At 34.2% G+C, this 21421-nt stretch overlaps 3 protein-coding genes and 1 pseudogene across 3 annotated transcripts; 1 reads left to right on the top strand and 3 right to left on the bottom strand.

The window, feature by feature from the left end:
• Window positions 1–819: 819 nt before the first annotated feature.
• Window positions 820–10769, bottom strand: LOC120274120 (5-amino-6-(5-phospho-D-ribitylamino)uracil phosphatase, chloroplastic-like). The gene is given in 3 exon segments (XM_039280884.1): window positions 820–1832; window positions 1834–1945; window positions 10714–10769. Coding segments are annotated over 3 exon segments (924 nt in total). The 3' UTR covers window positions 820–1076.
• A 1577-nt stretch (window positions 10770–12346) lies between these two features.
• LOC120274110 lies at window positions 12347–14957 on the top strand. Its single transcript, XM_039280872.1, has 4 exons — window positions 12347–12575; window positions 12680–12816; window positions 12996–14009; window positions 14580–14957. The coding sequence occupies exons 1-4, from the start codon at window positions 12347–12349 to the stop codon at window positions 14901–14903; spliced, it is 1704 nt and encodes a 567-aa protein (XP_039136806.1). The 3' UTR covers window positions 14904–14957.
• A 442-nt stretch (window positions 14958–15399) lies between these two features.
• On the bottom strand, window positions 15400–16806 carry LOC120274103 (putative pentatricopeptide repeat-containing protein At3g11460, mitochondrial). Its single transcript, XM_039280861.1, has one exon. It carries the CDS (start codon window positions 16804–16806, stop codon window positions 15400–15402), a length of 1407 nt encoding a protein of 468 aa, XP_039136795.1.
• A 720-nt stretch (window positions 16807–17526) lies between these two features.
• Window positions 17527–20977, bottom strand: LOC120270516 (annotated as a pseudogene).
• Between the last annotated feature and the right edge of the window lie 444 nt (window positions 20978–21421).

Here is a 21421-nt window from a genome sequence, read left to right as displayed (position 1 = left end):
AAACAATGCTCTTACAAAAAGTTGTAAAAGAGGAGGAATTCTCAATACCAAGCTAACATAGTTTACAGTGAATGTATGTTGTAAATTCAGATTGAATGAAAATGTTATGCTTCCATTTGATTAATTAAACAGTGACATTAAATTTAATTGCAATTAATCATTGATATGTAATTGTTTTTTTCTAATCTTTGTAGCAATATATGCAGTATTCTCTTAAGTCTCCTGTCTTTTTGTTGGCAATAAACAAACAGATGCATGCCACTCTTTTTCCATTGTGAACAATAAAAAGTGTCTCAACTCATTAACCCACAAGGTTCAAGTGTTAAATAAAACAAAGGTAAGATAAAGTTCAGGTGTTCGTTTGGCATAAATTTTATAACTAAGCTTTGTAGCATCAGTCAGCAAGTCCGAATACATGATTATTATCTCAAAAATCAGGCATTCTTCAATGTATTAACAAAAGGTTTGAATATTTCTATGCCAAGAAACAAAATCATAAATGAGTAATTCAAAAAAGATGTGTTGCATTGCCCATCTTATTGAATATATAATCACTGATATAATAGGCTACCATGACTCTTACAAAGCAGAATAAAAAAGAATAACATAACAAGCATTCCATAAGATCGAGGTCGCAATTATCTTGTAATAGTTACATCCAATATATAAATATGTTAGTTAATTATGGCATTCCTATTCATGAATCATACTCAAGCACAAGCATTTTCAAAAGAACAAATGACAGAATAAATGTAACATTTTCAAATGCAGATTCCAGTAAACCATTTGTAAATTTACTTTCCTTTTTTAATAACATTCTAGCACAACATTCTGAATTCGAATAAATGTGCACAAAATACATGTCATGTTTTCGGTTTTCCGAAACAAGGGTGCCAATGCGGACCACCCAACTATATAAATCATTCATCCTCTCTTCTTATCTCTAATATATATACAGTATTCAGAGAAGAGGATCCTATGCTGCTCTTAATATCTAGCATAATCAGTGATAATCAATTACCAATTTACTACTTACATCAATCAAGCAAAACAATAAACTGTACAACCAAGAAATCTTACCAGAATAGATCATCAGAAGCCACCGAGACGGTGGCCGGAGACACATCTTCCACGAGCTCCGGTTCTTCGGACACAAACTCTAAAGAATCAATATCAGCAAGGTTCTTCAAATCCACAACAGAAAGTTCATCAAGCCTTCTCACAACAAGATCTGCAGCACTAAGCTCATACACCGGTTGCTTACTTGCAACAGCCACACATTTCATCCGAGCATCATGTGCAGCTTCCACAGTCAAATTCGAATTCCCAAACACAATGCACCGTTCTGGTATAAAGCTAAGAAGCTGAGAAGCATACACAAACATTTCAGGATCAGGCTTCCCACGGTAAACATCATCAGCAGCGATGATAGCATTGAATGAACCTTTGACACCAACTGCCATCATTTCTTCTTGGAGTGTTTTCCTTGGCCGTGTTGTAGCTAAAGCCATTGGTATGCTATGATTAACAAGAGTACCAATGAATTCTTGAGACCCAGAACGTATTTGATGAAATGCTCCACCAAGACTCCGGCTTATCTCCTCCTTCCGAGCAGCTAATCTCCGGAGCTCAAAAGGGTCACGAGACCAACAAAGGACCTCAGCAATAGCTTGCTCATTCTTCATCCCTTCAATTCTCTTCAAAACAAAGGCTAAAGGTGGAGACTTTCCTTCTTCTTGGGACAACTGCAACCATGCCTTCCTCTCCAACTTAGGATCATCCTCAACAATGACACCTTCCCATTCAAAGATCACGCCCAACCATCCACACCCCCATCATCTTCTGCCGGAGCAACGGGTTGTGCAACCTCGGGTTATCAGCCTTGTTCACCGGGGGCGACCTCGGTGATCCCCGCAGCCAGAGCAGCGACACGCGCGCGCCGGTGCTTGCCGGACAGCGCCAAACGTCTCACAGGCATTCCGTCGAACAGGTGATGTGCAACAATCCAAGTGCTCCCTAAAAAGCGATTCCATCACCTCAAAACACCAAATTTCTCTGGATTTCTCTCAATAAAAATTGGATTTTTATCACAAATTGAAGAACAACGGATTGGAAACAAATTGATTTATTTGGATTTCAAGTAACCGAAGAGCATGAGATGGAGAAACTGGGAAACGAATCCCGGGCCGTAGGATCAGGATCGGACGGTCGGGGGAGAAGACACCACCGAACACGGCACTGAAAACCGACACGTGTGAGTCGGGTTGACACTCAGACTGACACGTGTCAGTTTCTAAGCATGTGTCCTTAATGGGAGGCGTGTCTGACCGAGCATTTGGAATGGATTGAGTAACGAACGGGCACGATATTCACGTTGTTGATTATTTATTTACGATTTTGCCACTGTTTGCTGACGTGGCGGTTGCGTGAACCTCTTGCCGGCGTGGGTGACCGAATGATTTGAATGGGATGTTGACGTTATTTACGAAATTGCCACTGGTGCTTGAGAGCTTGGGTTTTAGAATGTATTTTAATTATTATAATTTTGGCAAATTATTGGGTGTGTCTGTTATTTATTATTTAAGATGATTTATTCATGAATTATTTTGTATAATACATGCAAGATTTTGGATTTTTTTTTAATGATTAATTAATGGAAATTATTTAAAAGCAACCTCTCAAAGCAAACCAATTGAAGTAGGGAGTAATTAACTTTTCTTAATTTTTTGATTTATAGATAAAAATAAAATGAGTTTAGATGTATTTTAAAAAATAACAAAATAACAATACATCGTGTATAGATGTGTAAAATGAGTCAAGACGGCATAGATGCTAGTATTATGCATGTTGGATGGCAGAATGCATCACATCATGCGAGGCTCGCACTCAGAGACATACCACGATTTAAACTAGATCTGGTGTCATGCATAATCACACATCTTTTTTTTTTTTAATATATACTGAAAAATCTTAAAAAATAGAATCATACTAAAAAAAATAAGAAAAAAACTAAAAAGCTTAAATAACTTTTTTTTTCTATTTTTTTAAAGGCGCCAAATCATTACTTGTGGTGCACCTTTTCTTTATGTTATTCACCATTTGTTTTGAGTTTTGTGTTTATAGCGGACATTCTTTTATCATTGAATATATTTTAAGTGATTTATTCATTTCTCTCTACAAAGTATTCACACGTATTAAAAGAAAAAAAAATTAGAAATAGCTTACCTAGATGTTTTGGAATGATCCCATTCAACTTATTTTGAAAAATATCTATTTTTATCAAAGATAGAAGTTGACATTCCATGGAGAGAGAATTGAAAACAGAGTTCTAGTGGCTTCAAAAGATTTGAGGCTTGACAAGCATTTGTTGAGGCCACCATACACCCAACTCAATGTTTCCAAACCATCTTTCGAAGAAAGAGATGTTTTTATTTTTTTCATTCTTTCAAACATTACACCTTGAGCATATTTAAAGAGTGACAAAAATTATAATTTTCCATGATTAGTGAGCATATTTAAAAGAGTGATAAATATTATAATTTCTAAAACATAAATCCATGGATTACGGATCAGTGTCTTTGACTTCTTTCCTATTTAGTGCCATTATTTTTCGACATTCTCAACATCCTGATAACTGGTCACTTCACTGTCAGTACAAAACTTTATCCTTCGCTTATTTATTATTTTTTTTAAACAACAAACACCCTTAATTAAAAAAAAAAAAATCTAGGGCATACACGAATAGAGTTAATATTTCAACACACCTGTGTTTTTACCTTACATGAATTTTAGAGTTTGATCTCTGATACTTCCTAAAACAAACAACTTATGGGAAAAAATCAGGGCCAATAGGCTAAAAAATGGTTGGCCTATTATTTATTACTCCTTCTCCATTATATGTCATTTTAAAGAGTAGAAAAATTTGTCATTTTCTGAAATTTATATTTATATATATATATATATATTGTTTTAGATTTTAAGAGCTTTAGTAGCAACCTTAATTTTTATACAAATGTCAAAAATAAAAAATAATTTACAATGAAGGGAATATTTAAGATGATTTATTAGTGAATTATTGTATATAATTGATTCAGGATTTTTTTTCCCCATGATTTTGTTGAAAATTATTTGAAGGCATCCCTCCCAAAGCAAAGCAATTGAAGTTGAGAGTATTTTTTTTAAAAACAAAATTGATAAAAGATTGAAAAAAAAAAGTCAGGTGTATCATTTATAATCTAAGGTTAACAATACATTGTATGTATAGAGATATTTCGAAATTATGACAAGATTCGTTCAACACACAAGCATTAAAGAACGGTCACAATTTGCAAAGTCATTACTCATATTATTTTCTATTCTTTTAATTATAACATATCGAGTACTAATATATTATATTTATTTTATAAATAATTTATGAGGACTCATCATCAGGGACGCCCGTATTTCAAAATCTAGGGACGTCCTACATCACTGAATCACTGTCCCTATATTACGAACGTTATAAAACCGCATAGTCACACACAGACAGTGATCGCGATGTGCAGTGTACAACGTGTACAAATCATCACGATTTATTTACTTGATCGCAAATGGCCGCTAGATTTAAAACATCCTAGACTTAAATCTGGTACTTATGATGCTTTGCATAATTTATATATATATTATAATTTATATATATAGAACGTCTGAACATTTTATTATTATATGTTAGTTTTTTTTTAATTTGCTTTTTATTATAAATATATTAATGAATGTGTGGTAATTTTTTTTTCAAATAAATCATTTAAAATTATTAGAAAAAAAAGGCGATTAAATGTACAAGTAGAGTCGAGGACTTTGAGCATGTAGTGATTGAATTATGTAAAACTACCCGATGATTATTAAGTGACCCTACAATGATACGCGATGGAGGCATTATGACAAGAGTGTAGGAAATAACTATGCAAAAAATCATTTGTTTGTCAGTTATCTATAGACATGGAGTAGAGAGATTTTTGATTGAGTAGCATTAGAGGAGAGCTCCCATTTGTACTAGAAAAAAGGCATAAAAAAATCTCTATTTAATAGTTATTGTAGAAGCATCAGAGGAGAGCTCCCATTTGTACTAGAAAAAAAGGCATAAAAAATCTCTATTTAATAGTTGTTGTAGTATTCCTTTTTTTTTTTATCTTAGACAGCGTATGACCAATATATATATATATATATAATTATCTTTAATAGATCAAAATGAACACTGCAGAGCAATATGCGGATATGTGAATCTAGCGACAACTACTATAGAAGATAGTGGATTGTCACATGGCACTGAGTGGATATATACGTAACGTAGTGGATTGTTACATGATAGGAGGTGGATAGGCACATGGTCAAAAACACCGAAACTCGGTTGTAAAAGTTGTGTATTTAGTCAAATGTGATAAAAATAACTACAATTCAAGTAATTTAAGGGCATTCCAAGAATACGTGGTACCCCGTCTCACCTTCAAACGTCTTTTTGTTTTTTTTTTTTTCATCAAATGTTTGACAAGCCCACCAAATGTTTTCAACATTTATAAATGTCCACAAATTCTGTATCATGGATAGGAACTAGTAAAATTTTTGCCTTAATAAGTACAAATTTTTCTTTTTTTTTTAATAATTTTTTCCGGTTATTTGATCATCTGCAATTATAGCAGAGTAGACAAGTTAGAAGCATAAAAATAGATGACATATGGGATCACTTATGGCTACCTATCCTTTCCTAATTTGCACACAATCACTTCCAATGAAAGTGCACTTCCAAGCGTTCCATTCACATGCCCACTTCCATCTTCATGTTCATATTCATCATTGAGAATATATAGTGTTTTTCTCTTCATTTTCATGTTCTTCTCAACATGACACTCAAACAGATCCAAGACTATTTAATCAATTTAGAGAAGCTTGGTTCATGCATGAGGACAAGCACTTTTTAACCATCACATAGAAAACCAGCCATGCATAGCAAGCTTTTGCAATTCCATCTTAGCAAACTTCCACAATGTCTGGTCTCCTGTGGCACTTCCTTGCTTTTTATATTCAATCTTGAAATCCATGATATGTTTTTATAAGACCCAAAAAAGTTTTGACTTCTAATTAATGTAGTTTAATAGGAGTGAAATGGCATTTTTCATCACTCTAAATTATGATTGATGAAAATTGATCAAAATTAACTGTGCGCATTTTAAACTGGAATACATTTTTGAGGCAATCTCTATCGAAGTACAACAACCTGATCAAACTGGATTGATGAGATCCAACTCCATTTTATATGTCTCAATACAAAATAAATGTAAGCAACTAGAGTTCTTTAAGCTAAATAAATTGGAGTTAACTTTGAGCATATCAATTACTCCAACTTTAAGTTTAAGTTGAGATTAAAATGAAGAGAATTTTAAAAATCATAAACAAAATTGACACATTGCATGCATTTTAGGATATCTAGGATCCTCACAACACACACTAAGCTGGAGGAGTTCATTCTAACAATCAAACAAAACTTTCAAACTTTCTGTCACATCCCACTGACTACTCCTAAGAACTTGATCCGGCTAAATAGTGATTCTGAGCTAAATCAGCTAGCACTTTTTACTCCAGCGTCCTTTAAGTTGAGACGGTCTAGGTCAAACAATTTATCCTCCGAGTTGGCACACACTTCCCTGCTGGTGAGTTTAGGTTTTAGGTGTTTTATTTACCATTAAGTAGGACATGAGACAATTTATATGACAACAATCTTATTTAGTTTTGAATTTCCCGCTCACTATATATTTATCAAATAAAGAATTTATGATTTATCTATCACTCAATACGGTTTTGATGATAATCATAACGATCACGTAGATACCTATATTCAAATGATCAAAAGCCAAAAGGAATTCATAATCAAAGACTAATGATCTTGAGCAAGACTTTGGAGCTTTTAAGCATGATGCAAGTAATGGTGTTACTCCTGAGACCTCGTTACATGTGTTTGACTCAAGAGAGGGCACAGTGAGTTGGGAAGAAGCACATACACTGACTCCTACAATAGGAAATTTGTGTATGCCTTTGTAGGGTAAACGAAGGACAACATAGTGAGCTTGGAGGGTCCCTTGCTTGCGCAGTCGGATTGTCTCGTGGCATATTGGACTTCTTTAATATGCACAAGAACTTCATATTGGTCTTTAACCCTTACTAGTTCAAATTTTAGAAAATACTGAAAATTTTGTACTACAATTTATGTGAAATATTTATGGCTAAATAATTTTTTAAATAGTAATGTGATTCAGGATAATATCCGAATTCCCATCTATTTTTTCACTCTCTTTGACTCTCTCCAGAAAACGCATCCCAAGAATTCACTCAAATTCGTTTTTTACTCTTAAATTCTCCCCTACCTAAAATAGTCGATTATTACGTATTTCAAGAAAGAAGGACTACGAGAAGAGATTTAAAGTTTAGGGGTTAACTAAATCGAATTTAGTTATAGACGTACAAGATTTTGTTAGAGATGACCAATAAGGAAGCAGAGAAAGGATATGGACCAATTCGAATATATACCAAGATATATATATATCCATATATACATACTGATAAACACAAGATATATGTAATTAATGACGCATGCACACAGCTAATGAACTTTTAGCTACGAACCCGTCAGGTAAATTACATTTGAACCGCAAAACTATACTCACAATTAAAGACACACTATCACCAACCACCATTGTGTTTAGTAAGTCTCAAATTTGAGTAACTTCAAACCAAAAGAGCCCGTGACTAATATTTTCATTATAATTAATTAAGAGTCCCGTTTGACATGAGTCTAATAATGGCTTCAAATACTAAAATGATAGAATTTCAAAACTTTGAGATGAGAAAATCCTGCCTAACTGTAAGAAAATAATGGTGATAATTTTTAAAGAGTCTTTTGACCTACAAGTCTAAAAATCAAGAATCTAAAAGCAGTCAAATGCAAGGTATTCAGATCCTTATAGGTACGAGTCCACTAGTTTACAAAGTTATACTCATTTTTAATTACTTTGGACCAATATCTTATTGTGGTAATATGAGTGCCCCACTATAATTATAGGTAAAATTAACAAAAGCTTTTTAATTATTTATTTATAAATAGTTGCATATGCAAGATATTATAAATGCTCTTGATTGAGACAAACCTTTCAATAATAATAATAACTCTCTTTTAATAAAAATTATAAATTCAAAATTTATCGTTTTCTATACACAGTGTTTATGAAATCTTTGTGATATGATATGAAATTTGAAAACTCCGACTCCACAAAATAAAATTAGGAGTAAAAGTGGTTGACTCTAGCCCTTTGTGAGAATAAAACATAGATTGGTTTACTCTTCATGATGGTTTGAAGAGATACAATGTGTAACTAAACTGAGTATTTTCTTTAAGGTATCGCAATGGCACCACCTCATCCCAAAATCGAAAAGTTTTGATGACTTTCCTCTTTGCGATTTTATTAAATTAAAATTTTATGTAAAATAAATAATGGTGTAATCCTTACTAACCATATAAGCCTGATCCAAGATCATCACAAATTCGAAAGTACCATATTTTATCATAATTAAAATCATTTTCCTTGGTAGTTGATAGCTGCTTTGAGTATCCTTGTAAACCTAGTGAAGTTAGATTAATTATGCTCTGATTCAAAATAATGTCAAGTAAAAATAGTATATTTATAATAAAAGTACACTACATTTATAACTATAGACTTAAATTTATATATATTAGAGCCATTAAAAACACAAATACAGGTAATTATAATGAGGGATTTATATACACATGCAAACAAAATTAAATTTGCATATATATGTATACATATAGGCCTATATATAGGTAGAGGTAATATGAGTATGTATGTATGCAAAAATTTATTTATAAGATTTTAATGATAGTTGTTAGATTATAATTTAACGTCTATTACTTATATAAGGAATTGTGAAGATTTAGTGATTTACTATTATTTATTGTGCATATTTCTTATATAGATCTACTGTTGTTTAATATTGTTTGGCATTGGAAATTTTCTGATGGCAGCGTAAATTACGATCCTGTTTTCGTCAAACTTTTAATTTGAATCAAAAAATAATTCTTCTAACTTCGATTTTGTTTCATAGAAGATTGTCGACAAATTCGTATATATTATGTTTGATGTGAAAATCTTTACTCACAGTAAGAGATAAATTATCACGGGTTAGTAAGCAATGCTATATATATATATATATATATGATGAGAAAGAGATTTTGATGTACATCATCAAATTTATAGTTCTAATATCTTCACGAATCGATAGATCAAAATAAAATTAAAATTAAGTAGCTATTTTAATTCAAATTGAAATTTGAACTTCAAAATAAAAAAGAGCTTTAGTGCCATATCAAAAAATTTACCCATACATGAAATGATGATAGCCGACGTAAATAATCTAATGGTATTGTGCAACGTCTCTAAATGATACGTTATTGGTATATATATCCAAACTTAGATCTCTTTAATTTTGTTTTCCACATGTATATTTAATAAGCATTGATTATGGAGAGGACAAAGAAGTGATAGGCACATGACATAGCACGAGAGTGTGCTATTTATTATAAAGTTCTTGTTGACCATGGGTTTTGGAGTGTAATGACCGACAACTTCTCCAAATATTTTTGTTTTAATATTAATAATCATGAAAATTAAATATAAGAAAAATTTGAGGGGGAAAAGCAAATAAAATTAATTTATATATTTAATAGGACGATATAGAATATACAATTCTTCTTTAAATTGAGAAATGTGGTACATAAATCAGAAGCGAATTTAAACCAAGTGAACTCAAGCTCAAAATTTTAATTAAAAATAATTAAAAATAAAATTTTATGGACAAAATTTTAGGCTTATTTACCTTAAAAAATGTTCCTAAAAAAATACTAAGTAAAAAAAGAACAAATTGTTTTTTTATTACATCACAATCACTAGATTCCATGTTTTTCTTGACTTCCAAAAATATAAAATAAAAAGGCTGAAAATGCTCTAAATTTATGGAATCTTAAATATATATATATATATATATATATATATATATATATATTCTCTATTCTCCAAATAAATTCCTTCTAAATATTGCCCCTTCTCATTCAATAATTTAAATAAATAAATATATACCGTGCTCTAATACAGGCAAAAATAATTTTATCTATGGAGAATATTGGCTTGTATGCCTTTCAATATAGTAAGCAGAGTTCTAGTCTTATTTACCTTAAAAATACTCCGGAATTAGCATGAACATATTTAATTGTTTCAACACAATCAATAGATATCATGTTTTTCTTGCCTTCCAAAAATAAAAATTAAATAAAAGGACGGAAAAAACTCTAAATTCATGGGAACTATATATATATATTCTCTATTTTCACTCCTTCTAAATATTACCCTGCTCTATTTAAGGCAAAAATAAATAAATAAATAAATAACTTATTTTATTAAATCAAAATCACTAGATTCCATGTTTTCCTTCACTTCCAAATAAAAATAAATATAAATAAATAACAATAAAATAAATAAGAGAGAGATACCCAACTCCTCGTAGTACTAATACACGCCATTCTTCTCTCTGTCTTCACTCCCACTCATGGCTTTTTCCTTTCCTCTTCACTAAAAGCTTTCAGTGCGGCGCCGCAGCCCTCTTGTCCCCCATTACCTTTCCTCTTCCTCTCTTCTCACTGGTACTCTTCTCTTCACTCTTCTGTGATCCATTGGTTTTGTTTCCTTTGCTTTGTGTTGCTTTGTGTGTTTATAGTTATGTGTCTCTGAAAAATTGGAAGCTTGTGTTTTGATGCATGATTCAAGTATGATTGTTTGAAATCATGATTTATTTCTGCGAAAAATGTGATTTTTTTTGGGTCTATGTTTTGTTTGGAGTTAATTCATGGGATCTGGTGGAACTTTAGCTCTAATGTGTTGAAAGACAGATCGTCTGCAGATTTCTCTTGTGGGAATCTTGTTTTGGGTCCTCAATCCTGCATAGTTCTCTAGTGTTTTGATTTCTGGATTTTTGGATTTCTTCATGTGATCAATTGAATGTTTTTGATTAGGGTTTTACAATTAAGCTTTTCAAATTCATACTGATTAGATGGAGTCAGAAGGTTAGATTCCACTTTTTACTGAATGTCTTAATTAGGTGATCTTTGAATGTGCTTTCCAGTATTAGTATAGCTAAGAAGGTCTGTAATCAGAGTTTCAGTTGTGCATCCACTTTGCTTCATTGATCTGTATCATTCTTGCTGATTTGTGGATCTAGTACTGAATTTCTTAATTAGGTGATCATTGGATGTATTTCAGTGTTAGTATAGCAAAAGAAGGTTTTGTGATCAAAAGAGTCAGTCATGTTATCCGTATTGATTTATCTTCGTTAGTAGATTTCTTGCCAAGTACAATGTGGGTTTGTGGCACAAGTTTGGTAGAGATTGATGATTTTGGTAGCAAGATATCCTAGAACGAAAAGGAGCATTTAATTCCTATATTTGACCTAATATTTTTGTGTTTGGGTAGGTGTAGGATCTATGGGATGATTTCTTAGAAGTACATTTTGTACAACAGCACTTCTATCTTGATAGATCTTAGTTGGCAATTCCCAAGTTATTCAATGAAGAGTTCTAAGGTATATAACTAGTCCCCTTGCCGAGAAATTATCTCAACGTTTCAACCTACAAATATTACCATGTATCAAGAGTAATCCGTTTATCAATAGTATAGGTGTGAGCTGGTTGTCTTAGTGACAGAGATCCCCTCTTTCATGACAAGATTGTTGGTTCATATTCTAAAGGTGGGTTCATATTCTAAAGGTGGTGACATATGTTAAATTTCTTGAATTAGTTTAAACAAATCACAAGCCATTGCATGTGTTGACAAAGTTGATGAGATTATGCTTCATGTGCCAAACTACATTTCATCCAAACTAACAATATTTACTCTCTGTTAGAGTAGTTATTTTACTGTTAATCAATCATTATGAAGTCATTTACATAACACTTTGCTGCAGCAACCATTTAACATTATAACATATCAGATGTTATGAAGCATAAGAATCAAATGACATCGGCCAATGCATATCATTTTTCTAGCTTATGTCATGTCGGTTCGCTCTTGAAAAACCTAATACATGTTTCTTGTTTCAGATTATTGTATATATGGGGGTTAGATGTAGCTTTGGAAGGTGAAAATTACCAGGCAGGACCGAGGCCAAAAGCCACTTATATGTTTATTGATTGTCCAACAGCCAGAGATAGAAAAGGGAAAACTAAAGACAGATATTTTTGAATTGAAGATTCTGGATGGTAGCCTCCCAGAAGCAAGCCTTACTGATTCCTCAAGTCCATGCCGTCAAGCATGCCTCTAGGCCTACTGTGAAAGATAATGAAGTCCAAAAGAGGGGTTCTATGTATCATAGCTCTAGAGAAGTTAGAAAAATGAGGAAGCAAAGAGAAGGTGAGAGGAATCTCAAACCAGTGGATAGCAAGGAGGCTTTCCTATCTTTTGAGATCAAATCACCCCTTTGGCAAGGTCCCAGCAAGATGAACTGGTTATTACTCCTCAACAGAAGAAATCACCACTTGTTTCTTTGAGTGAAGAGCATGTATCTATGTCTAATGTTCCTGCTCAATCAGTTTTTTCCAAAAATGTGGATATGATTTGTCCCTTCCGCCATATGGCTGAAGAGCAGTCGAGACCTCAACAGTTCATGCTCAGGAGGTCCAGAGCCTCCAGAACAGAAGATGAAGAATTGAAGGATAGCCTCAGTCAAGTGCTTGGTCCACAAAAATGATGGAAATGTTTGTCATGACAAAGGCACATTCTTCACTTTCTCAAAAATCCTTTTCAGCAAAGGTTCCATGTCGCATAGAAAAGGCTATCTGAAAGACAGTTTGAGACCCTCGGTTTAGTCCTCTGAAGAAAAATGTTTGATCCCATCATGAAATCCAGATCTTTTGCGGAACCCATCAACTGGTGAAACAGAAACTTCTGGGATCACTACTACTGATCCTGCAAACACCCAGAAAAAGTAGGCAGTTGTGTAAATCCCTTTTGAATGACTTCTCAGATGTAGCAGAGAAGACTGAATTTGATGATTGTTTCATTGGGGAAGACCCCGTTTTAATGGCTGGTTCTTCACCAGCTCACCTGCATGGAACTCTTAGATTAGAATTTAAGTACGGTGTTCCATCATTTGAGTTCTCCGTCAAAGATCCAGAACTCCAGCTTTCAGCAAAAGCAATGGAAAAACGAATAATGCGTTTAATTGGATATACACCTTTCAGAAAAGAGAAGCAGCAGCACAGCATGGGGGCACAAAAAGACCGACAAGGGCAGTCACCTTCAGTAATTGGTCAAATGCATGCTACTTGTTATCTGTGCTCATCAATGAATGATAATGGATGTGTAGACAACTCAATGGTGACAGAGTTCGTTTTGCATGACATGGCCTTGGCAAAGAACCGAGCTATGGAGGAAGGAGGTCATTATTCTTCAGATTCGGTGCAAATTCCCACCAAAAATACTAATGCTAGCTCGGCTGGAATTAGACCTTTAGACACTAACGATTCAAGTCCTGCTTGTGACCCAATTTGCTCTGCTTCTTTGCCCTGGACACCGGTAGATGTGCAGCCGCAAAATGAAATTGCAGCTATTGTAATTCAGATTCCTTTTGGTAAAAAGGATGACTCAAAAGCATTACAAACAGATGAGGTTAGTGCAAAGGAGTGCCCAAACTTGTCAAGCCCTGCAAACATGAAGGTTGTCACTCCTAGTGGAAGCCATGGGTTGCCGAATACCAAAGGTGGCCCCTCATCATTGCTTGATAGATGGAGAACTGGTGGTGGTTGTGATTGTGGTGGTTGGGACATGGGATGTCCAATTGTTATTTTTGACAATTCGCGTGGGAGTAAGACAAATCATACACGCCATGAAAGCCAAAAGTTAATGATGCTGTTCTCACAGGTATGACATGATCTTGGTATATGTTTGACTGTATTTTAAGACGTAACACTTCTGCTTTTAATGAGGAATTTAAAATTATGGTATGCACATCATGCAACACAAATGGCCTTGGAAAAGATTGTCTTGCTTTTTATGTTTATGTCACCCAGATATCTGATGATTGAACAAACAATATCTAGCTTTAGTAGAAACATTAGGTTTATCAAGTCCGCACTTGTAACTTTGGATATGAGGAAACATTATGCGTGAAATCCACCTGAAAACCTCTAGCATTGCTATGAATGAATACAAAATCACCTTGAACACGAATGCTATCTTACTCATCACCTAGATTGTTGATTGCCACTTTCGAGCACCTGTTCTATTTACCAAGAAATTAATACTTTAACACAATGGCTATGTTCTCGGAACCCATATGGGCTCTCTGAAACCCATATAGAATTGATCTGTGTGATACAACTATTATAACCAATTTATACTAATTACATTTTGTATTCCAATAACCTTTCGCCCTCTGTAATCTTTTAATTCCTTTAAACATTATTTTGTCTTTAACTGCTCTGTAAACAGGGAAAGAAAGACAAAGTACCTGCTTTGACAGTCACAGCTGAAGGAAAAGGAGTGTATTCAGTTCAATTCCATGCACAATTATCGGCATTACAGGCATTCTCAATTTGTATTGCAATGTTACATGGTTCCGAAACTTCCGGTGGTTGTGAAGAGAACAGACTAAGACTGTACTCTAACTCACTGAAGTTACTACTTGAGGAGGAAGTGAGGAACCTAATTGAAGCAGTAGCAAAGGATGAAAAGAAAAAAACGAAGAAGAGGTTGGAACAAATCCATCCATCCTTCCTTCTAGACCCACCCTTTTCGCCAATCGGACGGGTCTAGACCAACATGTATGATATTACTGACAACTGTGGAGCTTCAGTCCATGTGCAAGCCATGAGGGTTTCTAGGAAAAATCGGTTTTAGGATTTAGCTAAGTATAATTCAATTCATTTTCTAATTTTGTTGAAGGTTGTCTATAGAAGTTCTCAGTTATGGAAAGGAAATATTCAGCGTTGATTTAGTTCAAGTGATCTGTACATGATGGTGATGGTAATAATCCAGTTAAACATAATGTACTACTTTACTTTGTAAGAGAAGTTAAACTTTGAAGCAATAGAAAGCTCTTTTCATTGAACCTGATCTTTGATTATGTTGTATCTGAAACTTCATAATGCCGAAGATTAATCAGCTAGATTCAATTAGACTGCAACCACAAGAGCTCTTGAATCTCTTCTCTTCAATAAGTCTTCTGATCTTCGAAACTTCATCCCAGTTATTTCTGCAGGCATGTACACTCAATACAAGCTTATAAAACCCGGGAATTGTGCAATCTGAATCAACGAAAAAATCGGTAAACACTCTTTCCATCTCCAAGTGTCCATGGATCCTGCATGCCCCAAGGAATGCTCCGTATACATCGCTGTTTGGTTCTACAGGGCATCTTGCATATGAACTTCAAGGCTTCCTCTAAGCATCCAGACCGACCGATAATATCGACCATGCTCGCGATAATGCTCCATTGTTGGTCGAATTCCAAAACTGTTCTACCATATAACGGAAAACTCTCCGCCCTATATCCGAAAAACCCAGTATTATGACTACAAGAAGATAGAATCAGAAGAAAGCAAATGCCATCAGGATCAATCCCATTCTTCAGCATTTGAAAGAACACCATCAAAACTGCTTTCCCATGTCCATGCATGCCAAGGCCATTCATCAAACAACTCCATGAATTTAAACTTAATCTCCTTTTCGACATCCCATAGAAAACCGAACAAGCAGAGGCAAGTTCACCACACTTTGAATACAAGTCTATCAGTAATCCCCCTATGGAAACATCCGGGAAAAAACCGTTTTTGATTGCATAACTATGCAGTGCCTTGCCGAAATGAAGTAGCGACAACTGAGTACAAGCTTGAATTGAGAGCAACATTGTCGGGATGCTAGGCTTGAAGTTCTCTACTAACATATTCTTGAAAAGCTCAAGCATTTTCTCTGGCTTATTGCCTTTCGAATACCCGGTTATCATCGCATTCCAACAGACGACATCTCTGCACAATATCTCATCAAACACTTGCTCTGCAGCATCCAGTTTTCTGCATTTGCCATACATATCTAATACTGCTGTTAGCAATGTAGTTTCATTAGATAAACCAAACACAAACACACGGGCGTGAATAGACTCGCCGGCTCTCAGAGCCTGCACACTGCCGCATATACGAAGAATGATCTTGATGCCTACTTCATCCAAAGCAATAAATTGGCTTCTCATCAAACCACAGAATTCAAGTGCAAGTTCTGGATAACCACATGCCCCATAGCCAGAAATCATCAAATTCCAAGACACCAGATTCCTCTGAGGCATTTCATCAAACACTTTGCGAGCATCTGGTAAAAAGCCCAACTTGGTATACATTTCAATCAAAGAATTCATGGGATAGAGATTGCATTCATGGCCACTTTTGATGATGAATGCATGGATTGATAGCCCTTCTTCAAAGGCCAAGAGGGTGGTGCAGGCCTTGAGAACACAAGGGAGTGTGAAAGAATCAAGCTTTGATTCTGAAAGATGGACAGCTCTACAGAGATCAAAGACATGCTCAAACTCTCCGGCACTCGCAAAGTGTTTGATTTTTTGCTTCAATGAAGAGTGTGACTGTGTTGCAGTGTGGAATTTCATACTTTGTTTGCTTAAACAACTTCCAAGCTGATTTGGCCTGGAAATGAGAATCCTTATTCCCATTTTCCATAGACAACAACTAAAATTCTGTTCATCATATGCATTCATTTTTACACATACATACATACATACATACATACATACATATATAACAACAAGTCATTAATCCCAACTATTTAGAGTCATTTACATAAATTTTTCCTTTCCACATTGCTCTTATCCAGGATCAAAAGACAAAAATTTCACTACAACTCTTCACCTCAAGCGTTTCCAATTTCTTTCTATCTTAATTGATTCCAATAATCAATGTCTCTATTATTTTATAAAAATAACAGAAAGTCTTATTAAATTTGTATTACAGGCTCAAAACAAAACAAAATGAATAAACAGTGCAACTAGTTGTAAAAAAAGATCATGCTTAAAGAAACGATCCTAACTATTAAAAGAGGTCTCAACTTCGCGGAAACTCACTAGTCATCCAGAAGACCCAGACCAGACTTGATGGTTTTTAACACCTGAAGAAAGATCGCCGCTTGTCTATCTTTTGTGTTGTTATAGTCCTTAGTATAGTGATCTTCCCTGTTTTTAGTGTTAGTGTTTTGTTCTTCATGTTTTATGGATTTATTTCTGTTGTGAGATTTTTGTTTTGTCTCTTTCCTTTTCTTTGTGGTCTTTCTGCTAACCTTTAATTTTTTTTTTTAATATTTATAGTTTATCCATTTTTCTATAATAAATAAAAGAAAAGAAAATGTGGCATCAATTCAAACAACATAAACTCATGAGTTCTTTTTACAAACCTTCAATTTCAATTAAATTCCAAATAACAACATATACATACAGAAAGACATGATGAGATCATACAAGAGCTATATATATATATATAGAGAGAGAGAGAGATTATATGTGGGGAGACAACAAAGACCACCATTATTACTGAGTTTGAGTAGCATCAGAATCACAAAAGTCTCACAAAACACACATTATGATCACAAGCAACACTGAAACGCTGATTGAATCTCAGTTCTCCTCAGCCTCCTCCACATACTCCTCCTCATCCTCAGCAATGGCATCCTGATACTGCTGATACTCAGAAACAAGATCATTCATGTTACTCTCAGCCTCAGTGAACTCCATCTCATCCATGCCTTCTCCAGTGTACCAATGCAGGAAAGCCTTGCGCCGGAACATGACCGTGAACTGCTCGGCAACACGGCGGAACATCTCCTGAATTGAGGTGGAGTTACCCATGAATGTGGCAGACATGGACATGCCTTTAGGAGGGACATCACAAACACTGGACTTGACATTGTTGGGAATCCACTCAACGAAGTAGGAAGTGTTCTTGTTTTGGACATTGATCATTTGCTCGTCGACTTCTTTGGTGCTCATTTTGCCGCGGAACATTGCGGAGGCGGTGAGGTAGCGGCCGTGGCGGGGGTCGGCGGCGCACATCATGTTCTTGGCGTCCCACATTTGTTGGGTGAGTTCGGGAATGGTGAGAGCACGATATTGTTGAGAGCCGCGAGAGGTGAGAGGAGTGAAGCCGACCATGAAGAAGTGGAGGCGGGGGAAGGGGATGAGGTTGACGGCGAGCTTGCGGAGGTCGGAGTTCAGTTGGCCGGGGAAACGGAGGCAGCATGTCACTCCACTCATTGTTGTTGATATCAAATGGTTCAAATCTCCAACTGGATTCATACATTAAACAGAATATAACGTTATTATAGAATTCATCATCTACGGACGTTCATAAACATCAAATCAAACGTAAGCAAAAAAACTGAAAAAAATAAGAATTTATTATTTATAAACACCCATAGACATAAATATAGGTAAAAAATAAAAAATAAGAAAAAAAGTGAGTGAGCGGAAAGAATGACCGTATTTGGATTAGACAATGGTGGCAGTGATTTAGGGGACAAGATTATTTAGGATCGGAGATATCTCTAGAAAACTCAACCTCATATTATTATTAATAATATATGGTCTTTGACTCATTGGTTTCCTAGAAGTAATCGACTCTAAATCAATCCGAGCAAAATACTAGAAGTTCTATAATAAAGTAAGCCTTTCCTAACATGTGTTTTTTTGCATACACAAAAATTCGAATCCAAAATCACTCACTTCAGTGATGTAAACTTCTATTTCTTGGACCAATCTTTATTGATATAATAATTATAATTATGGTATATATGCATATAGTCGTTGACCCACCATTATTAAAAATTCAAAGTTTTAAAAACTCTATATGAGCTCTTTCAGTAGATATTTTTTTCAACATGCATAAAAAAATGAAATTCCAAATCACTTACTTTTAATAGATCATACCATAGTTGATATAACAATAATGACTGTGATATCATATTAAAAGATGAAAAATTATGGATATAGCTAATCTTTTGCTATTAAGAACAGAGGTTCAAAAATTTGTGCTTACATCCGTGCAAACAAATATTACTATTAGATATAGACATATTATAAATAAAAAACATCTTTATTGTGAGTTCATTAATCTTATAAAAATGCTTTTTTGTCCTAATGAAAGGGAGGGTGGTTTAGGTGTGTGGCTCATTGAATCAGCTTTCAAACAATTTATGCTAAAGATTTTGGAGTAACTTGACCAATGGACCACATCCACCACAACAACATTGTTTTTTTTTTTTTTAAAATTGCCATCCACACAGATCCAGCTACTAAAAGTGTACTACTTGCACACAAGAAACATGGGCTCCTTCCTTCCTATGAATTAGCTTTCATTGAGAGATAAGTTGTGTTATTAATTATTAGAATAACTAATAGTTCCATATCAGTTAATTCGGAAATTATAGATCAAAACATATAACAGTTATATTCAAATTAACCAAACCATATATATGATAAAACAAGGAAATAAAAAAGAAAAGGGAGAGAAGAAATTTACAGCTAGGGTTGGTGAGCTTGAGAGTTCTGAAGCAAATATCATAGAGGGCTTCATTGTCCAAAACCATGCACTCATCAGCATTTTCCACTAGTTGATGCACAGATAAGGTGGCATTGTATGGTTCCACCACTGTATCTGACACTTTGGGTGATGGAAATACTGAAAATGTTAGCATCATACGGTCTGGATACTCTTCTCTAATCTTTGAGATCAATAATGTTCCCATCCCAGATCCTGTCCCTCCTCCCAGTGAATGACATATCTGAAATCCTGTTTTTTCATACATAATATAATGCATGTAATTAGATTAACATTTATGGTAAAAATATGTGTATTATTTTTTATATATTAGTTAGAAATACTTTTTTTAGTATTTTTTTATTAGAAAAAAAGAAAAAAATTCTTTTTGTTCATTAAAAACAAGAATTATGTTATCTAGTTGCCTCTAAGATATGTCTTAAATGATTAATTCTGACTTAACTTTTATTCATTAATCTCAAAACAATTCATTTATAGAATAATAAACCTTCTCATTATATTTAATTTAAAGTTAATTTTAACACCACTTAAAAGTTATAAGTAAGAAAAGAAAAATTCTTTATAATAGATCTCCTTACAAATAAATCACAAAGAGTATACCTTAATTAGATATGTTTTTTAAATTATAAAAGTATTTTAACTTAAATCACATAAGTTCATCAATAATTTATGATCTCAAACCAATCATCCACTCATCTTCTTATAATCTAAAATTTTTTTTAGACTAATAACTCTATATTTATTATCAAACACTCAGCAAAAAAAAAAAAAAAATTGATATTTCATTTCTTTTTTCAACCAGATGTCTAGATCTATAATCTTCTCAATAGTTTTTCAACAATTCAGAAATGATAAAATTAAAAAGAAAGAGAGAAAATAATACCTTGTAAACAATCACAATTTTCAGCTTCTTTCCTAACAACATCAAGAACAGCATCAATAAGCTCAGCACCCTCAGTGTAATGGCCCTTAGCCCAATTATTCCCAGCACCATTCTGGCCAAAAACAAAGTTATCAGGCCTGAAAATTTGACCATAAGGTCCTGTTCTTAAGGCATCCATTGTCCCAGGCTCCAAATCCATGAGCACAGCTCTTGGGACATATCTCCCACCACTTGCCTCATTATAATACACATTCACTCTCTCCAGTAGAAGGCTAGAACCTCCCACATAGTTACCAGTTGCATCAATTCCATGCTCATCACAAACCACCTCCCAAAACTTCCCTCCAATTTGGTTCCCTACATTGTCCTGCCTGAATGTGAAGGATTTCTCTCATTTCTTTCTCTTTTTCTTTTTGTGTGTGTGGGGGGTGTGTGTGTGGAAAAGAATGGAAATTAAAAATAAAAATGAATTGATTTTTGTGGATGAATATAAATTGGTAGAAGAGAAGAAGAGAATGGGAGGTAGAGAGGATAGAGAGGGAAGGAAACAGGGTTGGGTTTTTGTAGTAGTGGAAGGAGGATACATTGGTTGAGATCTGGTTTTGTTTTATTTTTTTTATTTTTTTTTTTAAATTTAATTAAATGGGTTTTCTCTTTTTTTAGGAGAAAGGGAATAATGGATGGTGGGAAAGGTAGAGAGGTGGATGGAGGGAATTAAAAAGTAAATAAATAAAAATGGGGAAAGAAAGGTGAGAAAAATGTTTAATTAGATGATAAATTCCATGTGAGCATGTTGAGAGATGGACACCTTCCAACAAGAAGAGGGAGGGTGGTGAGCT

Source organism: Dioscorea cayenensis, chromosome 2 (assembly GCF_009730915.1).
Source record: "Dioscorea cayenensis subsp. rotundata cultivar TDr96_F1 chromosome 2, TDr96_F1_v2_PseudoChromosome.rev07_lg8_w22 25.fasta, whole genome shotgun sequence".
NCBI lineage: Eukaryota > Viridiplantae > Streptophyta > Magnoliopsida > Dioscoreales > Dioscoreaceae > Dioscorea > Dioscorea cayenensis.
Note: the sequence above shows the minus strand (reverse complement) of the source record. Positions and strands in the feature narration are given on the sequence as shown.